The sequence below is a fragment of the Salmo salar genome, chromosome 10 (genome assembly GCF_965601325.2).
Source record: "Salmo salar chromosome 10, fSalSal1, whole genome shotgun sequence".
Taxonomy (NCBI): Eukaryota; Metazoa; Chordata; class Actinopteri; order Salmoniformes; family Salmonidae; genus Salmo; species Salmo salar.
The window spans coordinates 107,506,340-107,524,655 of record NC_138300.1 but is presented as its reverse complement, the minus strand read 5'-3'; the positions used below and the strand labels follow the sequence as shown (position 1 = coordinate 107,524,655).

At 44.9% G+C, this 18,316-nt stretch overlaps 1 protein-coding gene across 2 annotated transcripts in view; it reads right to left on the bottom strand.

Annotated features, from left to right (window-relative positions):
* LOC106561359 (fibroblast growth factor 6) overlaps positions 1-18,316 on the bottom strand; it is a 73,712-nt gene that overhangs the window by 6,013 nt on the left and 49,383 nt on the right. The window contains exons 1-2 of one of the 2 annotated variants that reach the window (XM_014125225.3): positions 5,363-14,045; positions 4,728-4,831 (exon numbers count right to left, since the gene is read on the bottom strand). The exons of the other annotated variant lie outside the window; for it this stretch is intronic. Coding sequence (XP_013980700.1) covers positions 4,728-4,831; positions 5,363-5,672 — 414 coding nt within the window. The 5' untranslated portion in view covers positions 5,673-14,045. Of the gene's footprint in view, positions 1-4,727; positions 4,832-5,362; positions 14,046-18,316 lie in introns of those variants that run through there. 2 annotated transcript variants of the gene reach the window in all.

Below are 18,316 nucleotides of genomic sequence, written 5' to 3'. Positions count from 1 at the left end.
GCAGTTAACATTTCATTGAGAAGGTTTTGGGGAAAGTATTTCTGTCAAAATCACGTCAACTGGCTACACACGGAGTGATAGACAAACGCGCGCACCACAGACAGACAGGGGCAATATTGCTGGAAATTAATTGGCAGATATTGTGCTAGGTTTGGCCAATAGTGGCTAACCTGGGGTGGGATAATGTCAATGGTGCGTTGATTATATAGTAGGCTAGCTAGGAGCTTGCGGTGTCTGATACTTGTGAGAACACGTGAAAATTGCATGTATACTGAACAAAAATATAAACGCAACATAGAAAGTCTTTGTCCCATGTTTAATGAGCTGAAATAAATGATCGCAGACATTTGTCATACACACAAACATCTTATTTCTCTCAAATGTTGTGCACTAATTTGTTTAAATCCCTGTTAGTGAGCCAATCCTTTGCCAAGATAATCCATCCACCTGACAGGTGTGGCATGTCAAGAAGCTGATTAAACAGCAAGATCATTACACAGGTGTACCTTGTGCTGGGAACAATAAAAGGCCACTCAGTTTTGTCACATAACACAATACCACAGATGTCTCAAGTTTTTAGAGAGCGTGCAATTGGCATGCTGACTGCAGGAATGTCCACCAGAGCTGTTGCCAGAGAACTGAATGCTAATTTCTCTACCATAAGCCGCCTCCAACGTCATTTTAGAAAATTTGGTAGTATATCCAACCGGTCTCCAACCGCAGACCACATGCAACCATGCCAGCCCTGGACCTCCACATCTGGTTTATTCATCTGTAGGATCGTCTGAGACCAGCCATCTGACAGCTGATGAAACTATGGGTTTGCACAACCAAAGAATTTCTGCACAAACTGTCAGAAACTGTCTCAGGGAAGCTAATAAGGGTGCTTGTTATCCTGACTGCAGTTCGGCATCATAACTGGTTAGGTTATGGTATGGGCAGGGATAAGATACTGGACAACGAACACAATTGCATTTTATCAATGGCAATATGAATGCACAGAGATACCACGACGAGACCCTGAGGACATTGTCGTGCCATTCATCCGCCGCCATCACCTCATGTTTCAGCATGATAATGCTTGGCCCCATGTAGCAAGGATCTGTACACAATTCCTGGAAGCTGAAAAAGTCCCCGTTCCTCCATGGCCTGCATACTCACAAGACATGTCACCCATTGAGCATGTTTGGGATGCTCTGGATTAGAGGTCGACCGATTATGATTTTTCAATGCTGATACCGATACCGATTATTGGAGGACCCAAAAACCCCGATACCGATTAATCGGCTGAATTTTGTATTTATTTATTTGTAATAATGACAATTACAACAATATTGAATGAACACTTATTTTTACTTAATATAATACATCAATAAAATCAATTTAGCCTCAAATAAATAATGAAACGTTCAATTTGGTTTAAATAATGCAAAAACAAAGTGTTGGAGAAGAAAGTAAAAGTGCATTATGTGCCATGTAAGAAAGCTAACGTTTAAGTTCCTTGCTCAGAACATGAGAACATATGAAAGCTGGTGGTTCCTTTTAACATGAGTCTTCAATATTCCCAGGTAAGAAGTTTTAGGTTGTAGTTATTATAGGAATTATAGGACTATTTCTCTCTATACGATTTGTATTTCATATACCTTTGACTATTGGATGTTCTTATAGGCACTTTAGTATTGCCAGTGTAACAGTATAGCTTCCGTCCCTCTCCTCGCTCCTACCTGGGCTCAAACCAGGAACACATCGACAACAGCCACCCTCGAAGCAGTGTTACCCATGTAGATGAAGGGGAACAACTACTCCAAGTCTCAGAGCGAGTGACGTTTGAAACACTATTAGCGCGCACCCCGCTAACTAGCTAGCCATTTCACATCGGTTACACCAGCCTAATCTTGGGAGTTGATAGGCTTGAAGTCATAAACAGCGCAATGCATTGCGAAGGGCTGCTGGCAAAAAGCACGAAAGTGCTATTTTGAATGAACGCTTACGAGCCTGCTGGAGCCTACCACCGCTCAGTCAGACTGCTCTATCAAATCATAGACTTAATTATAACATAATAACACACAGAAACACGAGCCTTAGGTCATTAATATCATCGAATCCGGAAACTATCACGTTTATTCTTTCAGTGAAATACGGAACCGTTCCGTATTTTATCTAACGGGTGGCATCCATAAGTCTAAATGTTCCTGTTACATTGCACAACCTCCAATGTTATGTCATAATTCTGAAAAATTCTGGCAAATTAGTTCGCAACGAGCCAGGCGGCCCAAACTGTTGCATATACCCTGATTCTGCGTGCAAGAAACGCAAGAGAACTGACACAATTTCACCTGGTTAATTTTGCCTGCTAACTTGGATTTCTTTTAGCTAAATATGCAGGTTTAAAAATATATACTTCGGTGTATTGATTTTAAGAAAGGCATTGATGTTTATGGTTAGGTACAGTCGTGCAACGATTGTGCTTTTTTTTCGCAAATGCGCTTTTGTTAAATCATCCCCCGTTTGGGGAACTTGGCTGCCTTTGTTAGGAAGAAATAGTCTTCACAGTTCGCAACGAGCCAGGCGGCCCAAACTGCTGCATATACCCTGACTCTGTTTGCAAGAGAAGTGACACATTTTCCCTAGTTAAAAGAAATTCATGTTAGCAGGCAATATTAATAACTAAATATGCAGGTTTAAAAATATATACTTGTGTATTGATTTTAAGAAAGGCATTGATGTTTATGGTTAGGTACACGTGGAGCAAAGACAGTCCTTTTTCGCGAATGCGCACCACATCGATTATATGCAACGCAGGACTGGCTAGATAAACTAGTAATATCATCAACCATGTGTAGTTAACTAGTGATTATGATTGATTGAATGTTTTTTATAAGATAAGTTTAATGCTAGCTAGCAACTTACCTTGGCTTCTTACTGCATTCGCGTAACAGGCAGGCTCCTCGTGGAGTGCAACGTAAAGCAGGTGGTTAGAGCGTTGGACTAGTTAACCATAAGGTTGCATCCCCAAGCTGACAAGGTAAAAATCTGTCGTTCTGCCCCTGAACAAGGCAGTTAACCCACCGTTCCTAGGCCGTCATTGAAAATAAGAATGTGTTCTTAACTGACTTGCCTAGTTAAATAAAGGTCTAAAAAAAATTGTTATGAAAACTTGAAATCGGCCCTAATTAATCGGCCATTCCAATTAATCGGTCGACCTCTACTCTGGATCGACATGTTCGACAGCGTGTTCCAGTTCCAGAAAAATATCCAGCAACTTCGCACAGCCATTGAAGAGGAGTTGGACAACATTCCACAGGCCACAATCTACAGCCTGATCAACTCTATGCGAAGGCGATGTGTTGCGCTGCATGAGGCGAATGGTGGTCACACCATATATTGAATGGTTTTCTGATCCACGCCCCTACCTTTCTGTGGCCTACAGAGGCATATCTGCATTCCCAATCATGTGAAATCCATAGATTATGGCCTAATGAATTTATTTAAATTGACTGATTTGCATATATGAACTGTAACTCAGTAAAATCTTTGAAATTATAGCATATATTTTTGTTCAGTGTAGTTTCAGAATTGTTTGGTGAGCTACTCACAGGTGGGCAGTGAGCTACTGGTAGCTCTTGATCGACTTGTTGGAGATTAACTCAATCCTAGCTCAAAACTATTTGTTCAACATCTATAGTCAGAGGATGCACTTCACTCAAGCCCCATTTATACCTGGTTCTAATTTGCGTCCTTTGTCCTGATCTTGTCCACATTCTGATTTTGCCCACATTTGTAGACAGGTGTAGACAATCAAAAGACACATTGTGACCTGATTGTGGTCAGATCATCCTGCCCACCTCCGGAGGTAGTCAGTCACACATTGTGTCTGGATATCTTACAAGTGTAGACAGATCTGGACAGAGAAACCATTTTAAATCATAATTATTTTGCCCTCTAAAATCATTGACAGGAGGCACCATTTTAAATCATAATTATTTTGCCCTCTAAAATCATTGACAGGAGGCACCATTAACTGATTACATCAATATGTGTCTTACAATAAAGAAACGTTATTTTGAAATAATAGCTGTGAAAAATGTGCATAAGTGAAGGGACCAGGAAATCTGTTCACAATGCAGACACAGTGGACAGATAAGACACATTTTAATACACATTTCTGGAAATGTGGGCACAATCAGAATGTATATAAGATCAGGACAAAGGTCCCATATTAGCACCAGGTATAAACGGGGCTTCAGTGATAGGCATAACCTATAAATGTAACCTAACATGTAAATCATATTCATCTTTAATGGACGAATTTCATATGGTCCCAAGTCACGATGACAGGTTCTGGAGTGTCGGAGTGTCGGGGGGCTTTCCCCGCACACAGGGCCATATTACAGAGCGTGACCAAATTATGCGTCTGTTAACCTCATCATTATTGCCCAAGGCAAGTCGACCATGAACAGGCCCCTAGCTCATTTGCTGCCTACAATTAAATACGAATGCATAATAAGAAAGGGTAAACATATATATAATGAACCATAAAAAATACCAAAATACCATTCCACTAGCATATGTCTTATCACATAATTCACAGCACATGTTAAGATAGGCACACCCAACAGCTTTAAATGGCATGCAAATAAAACCCGATCAGTCATAATAGCAAATGCCACGCGGAACCATTCAAACAAATATTGCAGGACAATAAATGTAATAGTGAGCATACCTACCGTTCCGTATAACCTTCCTCGGCCATTCATTGCGACAAACAGCTCACTTCTCACACCATACAAGCTAACCACTCCTCGCTCTACCGTTGAGATCTCTAATAGACCTAATTGAACAAAATACCAAATATTAGATATTGGAAAAACACATCCGATCAGACTGGCACAAAATATGTTTCGAAATGGTTGTAGGCTAGGCTATAGCTAGGATGTGCTCTGCGTTTGTGGGTGTAACCTTGCAGGTTGCTACGCAGGATGCTGAGTCTTTGTTCTATATACATTCCCACATTCAATTTTCGATATTTGCTCAGTTTAGGCTATCGTGTAATATTTGCCCTTTTGGACGTGTGCGGTGTCGGTGACTGTTCGTTTCTGGGCCGCTGTAGGAGCCAGTGTAAAAATAAGTTGTTGTCTAAATACGTCCATACATTCATGTCATGTTTGAGCTTAGGGAGATATTTAGCACTGGTGGATAGTGTTTTTAATAGATTTGTCTTTGCTCTAGAAGTCATCCAATGTTCCCTTCGCGTCTTATGACACATCACGCAAAATATGGGCTATAGGCTCTGTTTGATGCATAATTATTGACGACCCCTTTATGTGATGTCTATTGCATTACATCTGTGGAAGCAACTCACTGTACTGGTTTTCATTATGTACACCATTTATCCTGCCGTCTGGGAGGACTTGGAGGTGAAACCCGATGCCCACGTTGCAGTAGAGCCTCCGCACTCTTTTGATACCTAGCAAATAGTCACTCTCCCAGTTCAGGTCCGATCTCTCCCCCGAGATGCCCAGAATGGAGCGGGAGAAGAGGGTCTCCCATCTTTTCTCCAATAAAGTTGCATTTGTCCTGCTTGGAATAGGATATGATGACACAATCCCGACTAGGTACCCCAAGAGAACAATCGCAGTCAACGTCCAGTGCGTGCTGGCCTCGTAGGACATACTGATGAGGAGCCTTTGCGCAATGGCCTTCCGGTTTACCTTCGGGGCACGTGGTCAAAATTAATGGCCCTAAAAATAACACTCTTCTTGTTTTTCTTCCTTCGGCATGCTGGCAGTGGATTATTTTTGGAACGCGGATCTGAACTCTGGGTATGAAACGAGAGCCCCAGTGCAGAGGGGTAGAAATAGGAGAGTGTGCGGCAGAGCTTGAGGTGGTGGCGGTGATGATTACCATGTTTTGCAGCTCCGCGCCTCTCTCTCTCTGTAGGCAACGCAGGCCGTGGAGAATACCACTCACCAAAACTCTGTTTCACCATGCCAGGCTATCGCATCTCTAGATGACGTCATGCTGACTTCACCGCTGCCCCGTCGAATAATACAAGGGCCGAGGATGTAGAGAGTGAAGTTGCGAGCAAGCAAGAAAAGAGTCGCTGAACTGCAGTGCCCTGGAGAGTTCAACGGAACACTGTCACAGCGCCCGTGAAACCGAGGAAGGGAGAGACCTCATTGGGTGGCGTTAAGCAACTGCGGGACATGAGAGACCCTTTGGCAGCTCCCAAATTGGGTCGGTGGTCATATGTCTGACAGGCTGCGTCCTTATTTAGAAGGAAGGTGTAAAAACAGTCCACTTGTCACCGGAGAGCAATGGCACCCTTGCAGGCCACATCCTATGCTGCTTGTTTATTAAGGCTAGGCCTAGTGCGCAATTCGGTTACCCCGAAACGTCTCTCATAGACTATTCCTTCCCCTTCCTGAAACATAAAAGCATATCATATTTTCTTTGTAATGCCACCATGGAGCATGCCTATACGTCAAATTGATTATATACAGTTGCGCGCTTCCACCGGACCCCTTAACACATGTCATCAATTTTGGTTGGAAATTCCGATGGAAGGCGCTATTTCCAAGGTTTTAATAACTGTGCTTCATACGCAACCACCATTGACCATAGTTCAAATCATTTTCACAAACGGTACAAAGTTGTTCTTAGTGACATACGACATCTCAGACAAGCATTTTACAATGCAGTACATTTATTTGTATACAAATATATTTGGTGACTGCACATTGATACCCAATCTGGATTTATAATAAAAATGATTCGATTTTTATGAAGGCTGAAAATACCAAGGACAACACATTCGGAGCATCAGTGAAAACTGAGGACATAATAGCAGATTCATAATCATACAGTCATCGGCAAATAGGCCCAATGTGAAGTTCCTTGGCACTTGCTATCATGAAGCACAACTAACCCAAACACTGGGCATTTGGACAAATAAAGGACCACAACACTTGCTAACTTGTTGAAATTCAATGGTTACTTATGTCTATGAAATATCAACAAAACTAAATATGGGGGGAACAGAGGAACAATGGTTATAATTGACCCAGATGCAACAGTATTGACTACTTCCTATTTACAAATAAATAATGATACACGATGCGTTTACCATACTCTGCACAGGCATTAGTCATCATCAGGAAATGCACATTCAGAAAAGTTGCTCCTTTAAAACCAGAACTAATACAGGAAATGGTCAGGAGGAATGAATATATATATATAACTTTAAAGCAAAACAAAGCCATATTTTTAAATATTACGAGTGTACTATTCTGCATGATCAACCAGGAAATCATCAACTTTGGGACAGCAGTCGAGATCAATAAGCTATCTGAAAGTAAGCAGCCAACGATGAAAGAGTGGGATGGAAGAATATCCCAATAAATTATAGAGCAGAAAATGTCTTTATACCACATCTATACTAAATAATAATTTATCATTTTTTTCACAGAAATAGCTTTTGCACCTTACACCTTTGTCAGATGCAATGAAAAGAAGGCAAAATACTTTAATATGTGCTTATGATTTTTAAAAGAACAATAAATACCGACTTATGTACAAAAAATACTGACATTTGTAATAGAGGCATTACAAAATTGACTTATTTTTCCAAGCGGTCTGGCAGTATGTCCTTATGTTCTACAGTAACTCAGATAACTATTTTCTGAGTGTGGGGGGAATTTCCAAAAAGTAAATCTGTTATTTAAAAAAAGTTAATCTCTCTGTCTACTAATTGATTTTCATTGATTAAGAGTGACAGGATATTATCTGTCACTAACTGCCAATAAATATTACACTTGAAGCAAAAAACACGTTAATTTCGACTATTCTCAAAATGAGAGTATACAGTGCTTTCGGAAAGTATTCAGACCCCTTGACTTTTTACACATTTTGTTACGTTACAGCCTTATTCTAAAATGGATTAAATAAAAAATGTTCCTCATCAATCTACACACAATACCCCATAATTACAAAGCGAAAAACACGTTTTTAGATTTGTTTGCAAATGTTTTACAATTTTTTTTTTAATACCTTATTTACATAAACTACCGTTCAAAAGTTTGGGGTCACTTAGAAATGTCCTTGTTTTTGAAAGAAAAGCACATTTTTTGTCCATTAAAATAACATCAAATTGATCAGAAAAACAGTGTTGTTAACATTGTTAATGTTGTAAATGACTATTGTAGCTGGAAACGGCTGATTTTTAATGGAATATCTACAGTCGTGGCCAAAAATTTTGAGAATGACACAAATATTAATTTTCACAAAGTTTGATGCTTCAGTGTCTTTAGATATTTTTGTCAGATGTTACTATGGAATACTGAAGTATAATTACAAGCATTTCATAAGTGTCAAAGGCTTTTATTGACAATTACATGAAGTTGTTGAAAAGAGTCTATATTTGCAATGTTGACCCTTCTTTTTCAAGACCTCTGCAATCCACCCTGGCATGCTGTCAATTAACTTCTGGACCACATCCTGACTGATGGCAGCCCATTCTTGCATAATCAATGCTTAGAGTTTGTCAGAATTTGTGGGGTTTTGTTTGTCCACCCGCCTCTCGAGCATTGACCACATGTTCTCAATGGGATTAAGGTCTGGGGAGTTTCCTGGCCATGGACCCAAATTATTGATGTTTTGTTCCCCAAACCACTTAGTTATCACTTTTGCCTTATGGCAAGGTGCTCCATCATGCTGGAAAAGGCATTGTTCGTCACCAAACTGTTCCTGGATGGTTGGGAGAAGTTGCTCTCGGAGGATGTGTTGGTACCATTCTTTATTCATGGCTGTGTTCTTAGGCAAAATTGTGAGTGAGCCCACTCCCTTGGCTGAGAAGCAACCCCACACATGAATGGTCTCAGGATGCTTTACTATTGGCATGACACAGGACTGATGGTAGCGCTCGCCTTGTCTTCTCCGGACAAGCTTTTTTCCGGATGCCCCAAACAATCGGAAAGGAGATTCATCAGAAAAAATGACTTTACCCCAGTCCTCAGCAGTCCAATCCCTGTACCTTTTGCAGAATATCAGTCTGTCCCTGATGTTTTTCCTGGAGAGAAGTGGCTTCTTTGCTGCCCTTCTTGACACCAGGCCATCCTCCAAAAGTATTTGCCTCACTGTGCGTGCAGATGCACTCACACCTGCCTGCTGCCATTTCTGAGCAAGCTCTGTACTGGTGGTGCCCCGATCCCGCAGCTGAATCTACATTAGGAGATGATCCTGGCGCTTGCTGGACTTTCTTGGGCGCCCTGAAGCCTTCTTCACAACAACTGAACCCGCTCTCCTTGAAGTTCTTGATGATCCGATAAATGGTTGATTTAGGACAATAGTTGAGTATCTGGAGCATCAGCATTTGTTCGATTACAGGCTCAAAATAGACAGAAACAAATAACTTTTTTCTGAAACTCGTCAGTCTATTCTTGTTCTGAGAAATGAAGGCTATTCCATGCGAGAAATTGCCAAGAAACTGAAGATCTTGTCACGACTTCAGCCGAAGTCGGCTCCTCTCCTTGTTCGGGCGGCGTTCGGCGGTCGACATCACCGGCTTTCTAGCCATCGCCGCTCCATTTTTCATGTATCCATTTGTTTTGTCTTGTTCCCTGCACACCTGGTTTTCATTCCCCAATCAATTCATATGTATTTATTCCTCTGTTCCCCATCATGTCTTTGTGTAGGATTGTTTGTGTTACGTGTATTTTGATATTGTGGATATTGTTACGTGCATTACTTTTTGTCTATGTTCTGTGTTTTGGGTATATTTATTGTTATTTTTGTGCTGTCATTTTGACCGGAATTAAAAGTGCGCCTGTTCAATACACTCTGCTCTCCTGCACCTGACTTCGCCTCCGATACACACTTCTAAAAGAATCCTACTAACCATGGAGTCAGCAGGAGCAGGTACACCGGTCAGAGGAGTCAAGGAACACGTCCAGGAACACGCTGCTATGCTACATCATCTCGGTGCCATGATGGATTGCGTTGTCCAGACCATGGACCTCTCTCCAGCGCCTCGACCAGCTCAACCGGGGTTATCTCTACCCGTCACGTCCGGATCCAGCTCCAGTGGAATACGTCTCTCCCTTCCCAGGGAGTATGATGGGACGGCCGCACAGTGCCAGGGGTTCCTTTTACAACTGGACCTATACCTGCCCACTGTTCACCCAGCTCCCTCAGGAAGGGAGAGAGTATCTGCCCTCGTCTCATGCCTCTCGGGGAGAGCTCTGGAGTGGGCAAACGTCGTGTGGGGAGAGGAAGACGCGGCGTTGGACCACTTCGAGGAGTTTACCCGCCGTTTCCTGGCTGTCTTTGACCATCCGCACGAAGGTAGAGCGGCGGGTGAACGACTCTTCTATTTGAGGCAGGGGACGAGGAGCGCACAGGATTTCGTGCTGGAGTTCCGGACCTTGGCTGCCGGAGCAGGATGGAACGATAGGGCCCTCATCGACCACTATCGATGCAGCTTACGTGAGGACGTCCGACGGGAGTTGGCCTGTAGGGATGCCACCACCACCTTTGACCAACTGGTGGATATGTCTATCCGGTTGGATAACGTGCTGGTCATCCGTGGACGTCCTGAGGGTGCTCTGTCAGTTCCATCTCCCAGCACTCCCGCTCCGGTACCCATGGAGTTTGGAGGGGCTGCGCATAGGGAGGCTGAAGGAGGGGCCTTCACATGCACCATCTGTGGCCGCAGTGGGCACACTGCCGGTCGGTGCCGGGTTGGTCCCTCTGGGAGTCGAGGCAGCAGGCAGGGCACTCTGACGTCACCCCAGGTGAATATGCACCACTCTCATCCAGAGTCCTCTGTTGTCCACCTGTTTGTACCTGTTTGTTTCCCTGAGTTCTCCCCGCATTCCCAGCATAAGGCACTCGTCGATTCAGGCGCAGCTGGGAATTTTATTGACAGAACATTAGCACTTAGTTTAGGGATCCCCATTATTCCTGTGGATAGACCTTTTCTGGTTCACACTCTGGATAGTCGACCATTAGGGTCGAGGCTAATCAGGGAGACCACCATCTCCCTGGCCATGGAGATGCAGGGGGTTCACGATGAGAGAATCAGTCTCTTTCTCATTGACTCTCCTGCGTTTCCCGTGGTACTAGGCCTTCCCTGGTTGGCTCGTCATAACCCCACCATTTCCTGGCAACAGAGGGCTCTCACGGGGTGGTCGCGAGAGTGCTCGGGGAGGTGTGTAGGGGTTTCCGTTGGTGCTACCACGGTGGAAAGTCCAGACCAGGTCTCCACCGTGCGCATTCCCCCAGAATATACCGATTTGGCTCTCGCCTTCTGTAAGAAGAAGGCGACTCAATTACCACCCCATCGACGGCGGGATTGTGCGATAAATCTCCTGGTAGACGCTGCACTTCCCAGGAGTCACATGTATCCCCTGTCACAAGAGGAGACGGTGGCTATGGAGACATGTCTCCGAATCCCTGCGTCAGGGGTACATTCGGTCCTCCATTTCACCCGCCTCCTCGAGTTTCTTTTTTGTGAAGAAGAAGGATGGAGGTCTGCGCCCGTACATTGATTATAGAGGTCTCAATCAAATCACAGTGAGGTACAGTTAACCGCTACCTCTTATCGCCACGGCGATTGAGTCATGTATCCGCGCTTCTTCACTAAACTGGATCTCAGGGGTACGTACAATCTGGTGCGTATCCGAGAGGGAGACGAGTGGAAGACGGCGTTTAGTACCACCTCAGGGCATTATGAGTACCGTACAGGTTGATGAATGCTCCCTCAGTCTTCCAATCCTTTGTAGACAAGATTTTCAGGGATCTGCACGGGCAGGGTGTAGTGGTGTATATCGATGACATTCTGATATACTCCACTACACGCGCCGAGCATGTGTCCTTGGTGCGCAAGGTACTTGGACGACTGTTGGAGCATGACCTGTATGTCAAGGCTGAGAAATGCCTGTTCTTTCAACAGTCCGTCTCCTTCCAAGGGTATCGCATTTCCACATCAGGGGTGGAGATGGAGAGTGACCGCATAGCAGCCGTGCGTAATTGGCCGACTCCCACCATGGTAAAGGAGGTGCAGAGATTTTTTGGGTTTGCCAATTACTACTGGAGATTTATCCGGGGTTTTGGCCAGGTAGCTGCTCCCATTACCTCACTGCTGAAGGGGGGTCCTGTACATCTGCAGTGGTCGGTTGAGGCGGACAGGGCTTTTGGGCAGCTGAGAGCTCTGTTTATCTCGGCTCCCGTGCTGGCCCATCCGGATCCCTCTTTGGCATTCATAGTAGAGGTGGACACGTCAGAGGCTGGGATCAGAGCCGTGCTCTCTCAGCGCTCGGGCACGCCACCGAAGCTCCGCCCCCAGCGAAGCGGAACTATGATGTGGGGGACCGGGAGCTGTTGGCTGTGATTAAGGCTTTGAAGGCGTGGAGACATTGGCTTGAGGGGGCTAAACACCGTTTCCTCATCTGGACTGACCACCACAACCTGGAGTACATCCGGGCAGCTAGGAGACTGAATCCTCGTCAGGCAAGGTGGGCCATGTTCTTTACCCGTTTTGTGTTCACCCTGTCCTACAGACCAGGTTCCCAGAATGTTAAGGCAGGCGCACTGTCCCGGCTGTATGACACAGAGCGGCCCATGGATCAGCCTCCCATTCTCCCGGCCTCCTGCCTGGTAGCGCCGGTCGTGTGGGAGCTGGATGCGGACATTGAGCGGGCGTTGCGTACTGAACCTGCTCCACTCCAGTGTCCCGTCAGACTTCAGTACGTTCTGTCTGCTGTCCGTGACCAGTTCATCTATTGGGCCCACACATCACCCTCTTCTGGTCATCCGGGGATCGGTCGGACAGTGCGCTGTCTGTCTGGGAAGTACTGGTGGCCCACCTTGACTCGGGACGTGAGGGCTTATGTTTCCTCCTGATCGGTGTGCTCCCAGTGTAAGGCTCCTAGACACCTGCCCAGAGGTAAGCTACATCCCTTACCCGTTCCACAATGGCTTTGGTCACATCTGTCAGTTGATTTTCTAACGGATCTTCCTCCCTCACAGGGGAACACCACGATCTTGGTCGTTGTGGCTCGTTTCTCTAAGTCCTGTCGTCTCCTCTCTATGCCGGTCTCCCTACGGCCCTACAAACTGCGGAGGCCCTGTTTACACACGTCTTCCGGCACTACGGGGTGCCTGAGGATATAGTGTCTGATCGGAGTCCCCAGTTCACTTCGTGAGTCTGGAGGGCGTTCATGGAACATTTGGAGGTCTCGATCAGCCTTACCTCGGGTTTCCACCCCGAGAGTAATGGGCAGGTGGAGAGAGTGAACCAGGATGTGGGCAGGTTTCTGCGGTCCTATTGCTAGGACCGGCCGGGGGAGTGGGCGGCATTCGTGCCCTGGGCATAGATGGCGCAGAACTCGCTCCTCCACTCCTCCACTAACCTCTCCCCCTTTCAGTGTGAATTGGGGTACCAGCCGGTTCTGGCACCGTGGCATTGGAGTCAGACCGAGGCTCCTGTGATGGACGAGTGGTTCAGCCCATGGTCACCTCCAGCAGGCTGCGCTGCGCCAAAAGACCAGCGCGGACCGTCACCGCAGTGAGGCTCCAGTGTTCGCACCAGGGGACAGGGTCTGGCTCTCGACCCGAAACCTGCCCCTCTGCCTGCCCCTCTGCCTGCCCTGCCGGAAGCTGGGCCCGCGGTTCGTGGGGCCATTCAAAGTCCTGAGGAGAGTGAACGAGGTATGTTACAGGTTACAGCTTCCCCCCGATTACCACATTAACCCCTCGTTCCATGTGTCTCTCCTCAGGCCAGTGGTGGCTGGTCCGCTCCAGGAGTCTGAGGTACGGGAGGTTCCTCCGCCCCCTCTGGACATCGAGGGGGCCCCGGCGTACTCCGTCCGTTCCATCCTGGATTCAAGGCATCGGGCAGGGGGCCTTCAGTACCTCGTGGAGTGGGAGTGGTACGGTCCGGAGGAGAGATGCTGGGTTCCGGTGGCTGATGTATTAGACCCTGAACAACTGCGTGAGTTCCACCGTCACTGGCCGGATCGCTCTGCGCCTCGCCGGGTCGTCCCTGAGGCCGGTGTCGACGCACCGCTGGAGCCGCGCGTCGGGGGGGGGGGGGGGGGGGGGTACTGTCACGACTTATGCCGAAGTCGGCTCCTCTCCTTGTTCGGGCGGCGTTCGGCGGTCGACGTCACCGGCTTACTAGCCATCACCGCTCCATTTTTCATGTATCCATTTGTTTTGTCTTGTTCCCTGCACACCTGGTTTTCATTCCCCAATCAATTCATATGTATTTATTCCTCTGTTCCCCATCATGTCTTTGTTTAGGATTGTTTGTGTTACGTGTATTTTGATATTGTGGATATTGTTACGAGCATTACTTTTTGTCTATGTTCCATGTTTTGGGCACATTTATTATTTTTGTGCTGTCATTTTGACTGGAATTAAAGGTGCACCTCTTCACTACACTCTGCTCTCCTGCACCTAACTTCGCCTCCGATACACACTCCTAACAGATCTTGTACAACGCTGTGTACTACTCCATTCACAGAACAGCGCAAACTGGCTCTAACCAGAATAGAAAGAGGAGTGGGAGGCCCCGGTGCACAATTGAGCAAGAGGACAAGTACATTAGAGTGTCTAGTTTGAGAAACGTACACAACGTCAACAGTGAAGAGGTGACTCCGGGATGCTGGCCTTCTAGGCAGAGTTGCAAAGAAAAAGCCATATATCAGACTGGCCAATAAAAATAAAATATTGAGATGGACAAAAGAACACAGAGGAACTCTGCCTGGAAGGCCAGCATCCCGGAGTCGCCTCTTCACTGTTGACGTTGAGACTGGTGTTTTGCAGGTACTATTTAATGAAGCTGCCAGTTGAGGACTTGTGAGGCATCTGTTTCTCAAACTAGACACTCTAATGTACTTGCCCTCTTGCTCAGTTGTTGCGCTCTTGTGCTGTTCTGTGAAGGGAGTAGTACACAGCGTTGTATGAGATCTTCATTTTCTTGGCAATTTCTCGCATGGAATAGCCTTAATTTCTCAGAACAAGAATAGACTGACAAGTTTCAGAAGAAAGCTATTTGTTTCTAGCCATTTTGAACCTGTAATGGAAACCACAAATGCTGATGCTCCAGATACTCAACAAGTTAGCCTTTTAAAATGATAAACTTGGATTAGCTAACACAATGTGCCATTGGAACACAGGAGTGATGGTTGCTGATAATGGGCCTCTGTACACCTATGTAAATATTCCATAAAAAATCTGCCGTTTCTAGCTACAATAGTCATTTACAACATTAACAATGTCTACACTGTATTTCTGATCAATTTGATGTTATTGTAATGGACAAAAAATGTGCTTTTCTTTCAAAAACAAGGACATTTCTAAGTGACCCCAAACTTTGAACGGTAGTGTACGTTTTCAGAAACTTTGCTATGAGACTCGAAATTGACCTCAGGTGCATCCTGTTTCCATTGATCATCCTTGATATGTTTCTACAACTTGATTGGAATCCACATGTGGTAAATTAAATTGATTGGACATGATTTGGAAAGGCATACGCCTGTCTATATAAGGTCCCACAGTTGACAGTGCATGTCAGAGCAAAAACCAAGTCATGAGGTCGAAGGAATTGTCCGTAGAGCTCCGAGACAGATTTGTGTTGAGGCACAGATCTGGGGAAGGTTACCAAAAAATGTCTGCACCATTGAAGGTCCCCAAGAACACAGTGGCCTCCATCATTATTAAATGAAAAAAGTTTGGAACCACCAAGACTCTTCCTAGAGCTGGCCGCCGGCCAAACTGAGCAATCGGGGGAGAAGGGCCTTGGTCAGGGAGGTGACCAAGGACCCTATGGTCACTCTGAGAGAGCTCCAGAGTTCCTCTGTGGAGATGGGAGAACCTCCAGAAGGACAACCATCTCTGCAGCACTCCACCAACCAGGCCTTTATGGTAGAGTGGCCAGACGGAAGCCATTCCTCAGTAAAAGGCACATGACAGCCCGCTTGGAGTTTGCCAAAAGGCACCTTAAGACTCTCAGACTATGAGAAACGAGATTCTCTGGTCTGATGAAAGCAAGATTGAACTCTTTAGCCTGAAGGCCAAGCGTCACGTCTGAAGGAAACCTGGCTCCATCCCTACAGTGAAGTATGGTGGTGGGAGCATCTTGCTTTGGGGATGTTGATCAGCGGCAGGGACTGGGAGACTAGTGAGGATCGAGGGAAAGATGAACGGAGCAAAGAACAGAGCGCTCAGGATCTCAGACTGGGACAATGACCCTAAGCACACAGCCAAGACAACGCAGGAGTGGCTTCCAGACAAGTCTCTGAATGTTCTTGATTGGCCCAGCCAGAGCCCGGACTTAAACCTGATCGAACATCTCTCGAGAGACCTGAAAATAGCTGTGCATCCAACCATCCAACCTGACAAACTTGAGAGGATCTGCAGCCCAAATACAGATGTGTCAAGCTTGTAGCATCATACCCAAGAAAACTCAAGGCTGTAATCACTGCCAAAGATGCTTCAACAAAGTACAGAGTTAAGGGTCTGAATACTTATGTTAATGTGTGTTGTATAGCACACTGTATTACTTATACAACTAATATAAGGACAGGACATGAGACGGGAGTAGAAATTAGCGTGGGCATTGTTTAATGCGTTTCACAGGAAGAACATTCCAAGCATTTTAACGTAGGTAAGCAAGGGGGGGGGGGGGGGGGGTTGCAGGTGCCCTAAAGGGACAAAACTAGAATATCAATACACAACATATTCCTCCCCTTTACCTTTGATGACTCATAAGGAAAAAGTAAATATTCACTGTTTTGCCTATTGTTTTCTTTTTAATGTTCCCTTAAAACCTGTTGGGGCTAGGGGGCAGTATTGAGAAATTTTGAAAAAAATATGTGCCCATTTTTAACTGCCTCCTACACCAACTCAGAAGCTAGGATATGCATATTATTAACACATTCGGATAGAAAACACTCTGAATTTTCTAAAACAGTTTGAATGGTGTCTGTAAGTATAACAAAACTCATATTGCAGGCAAAAACCTGTGAAAAATAGATTAAAAAAATTTGAATTTTGTGACTGTACTATTTAGTGTCATTGTTTTATAGATACCATAGTGAGAAAGGATTCATTTCGCAACTCCTACGGCTTCCACTAGATGTCAACGATCTTTATAAAGTTGTTTGAAGCGTCTATGATAAACAGAGAGCAAATTAGAATGCAGGGAAGTTGACATGTCGTCACTTCATTTTTTTGCGCCTGCGCATAAATCTGAGAAGAGGGAGTTTGTCATAATCGTTTATCTAGACACTTGATAGGTTGTGTGAAAATATTACTGATGTTTACTGATGTTTCACGTTAAAAATGGACCAAAAGATTAATGCTAAACAACGTTTGACATGTTTGAACGAACGTAAATAGATTATTTACTAGTTTTTTTTTGCTTTTCGGCGTGATTTTACACCCCCCCCCCCACCACGTTTTGTGGGAGCCTACTGAACGCTAACTATTTGGTGTTATTTGGACATAAATTATGAACTTTGTCAAAAGAAACCACATTTGTTCTGGACCTGGGATTCCTGGCAGTGCCTTCTGATGGAGATAATCAAAGGTAAGGGGATATTTACAATGTTATTATCGATATTAGATGATGCTAACTGTATAGCATAGCCTATTGTTCTTAGCATAGTACCCCGTTTATTGCAAAATGTGATTTCCCAGTAAAGTTATTTTGAGATCTGGCCATTCGGTAGCAATTACGAGATGATAATATATTATTCTTTGAATGACAATATTATAATTTACCAATGTTTTCGAATAGTACAATTACAATTACAATTACGTCATTTAGCAGACGCTCTTATTCAGAGCGACTTACAGTAGTGAATGCATACATTTCATTTCATGCATTTATTTTTTTTGTACTGGCCCCCCGTGGGAATCGAACCCACAACCCTGGCGTTGCACACACCAATCTGGCGTTGTAAACACCATGCTCTACCAACTGAGCCACAGGGAAGACCATAGTAATTCCGTGATTTGTAACGCTGGATTCACTGGGAGCATTCGAGCCGAAAAAAATTCTTAATTTCACCGCGACTGTAAATGCTGTTTTTGGATATAAATATGAACTTGATGGAACAAAAAATGCATGTATTGTATAACATAATGTCCTAGGAGTGTCATCTGATGGAGATTGCCAAAGGTTAGTGCATAATCTTAGCTGGTTTCTGCTTTTGGTGACGCCTGACCTTGAATTGAAAATGGATGTTTGTACTTTTGTGGCTATGTACTGTCCTAACATAATCTAACTTTATGCTTTTGCCGTAAAGCC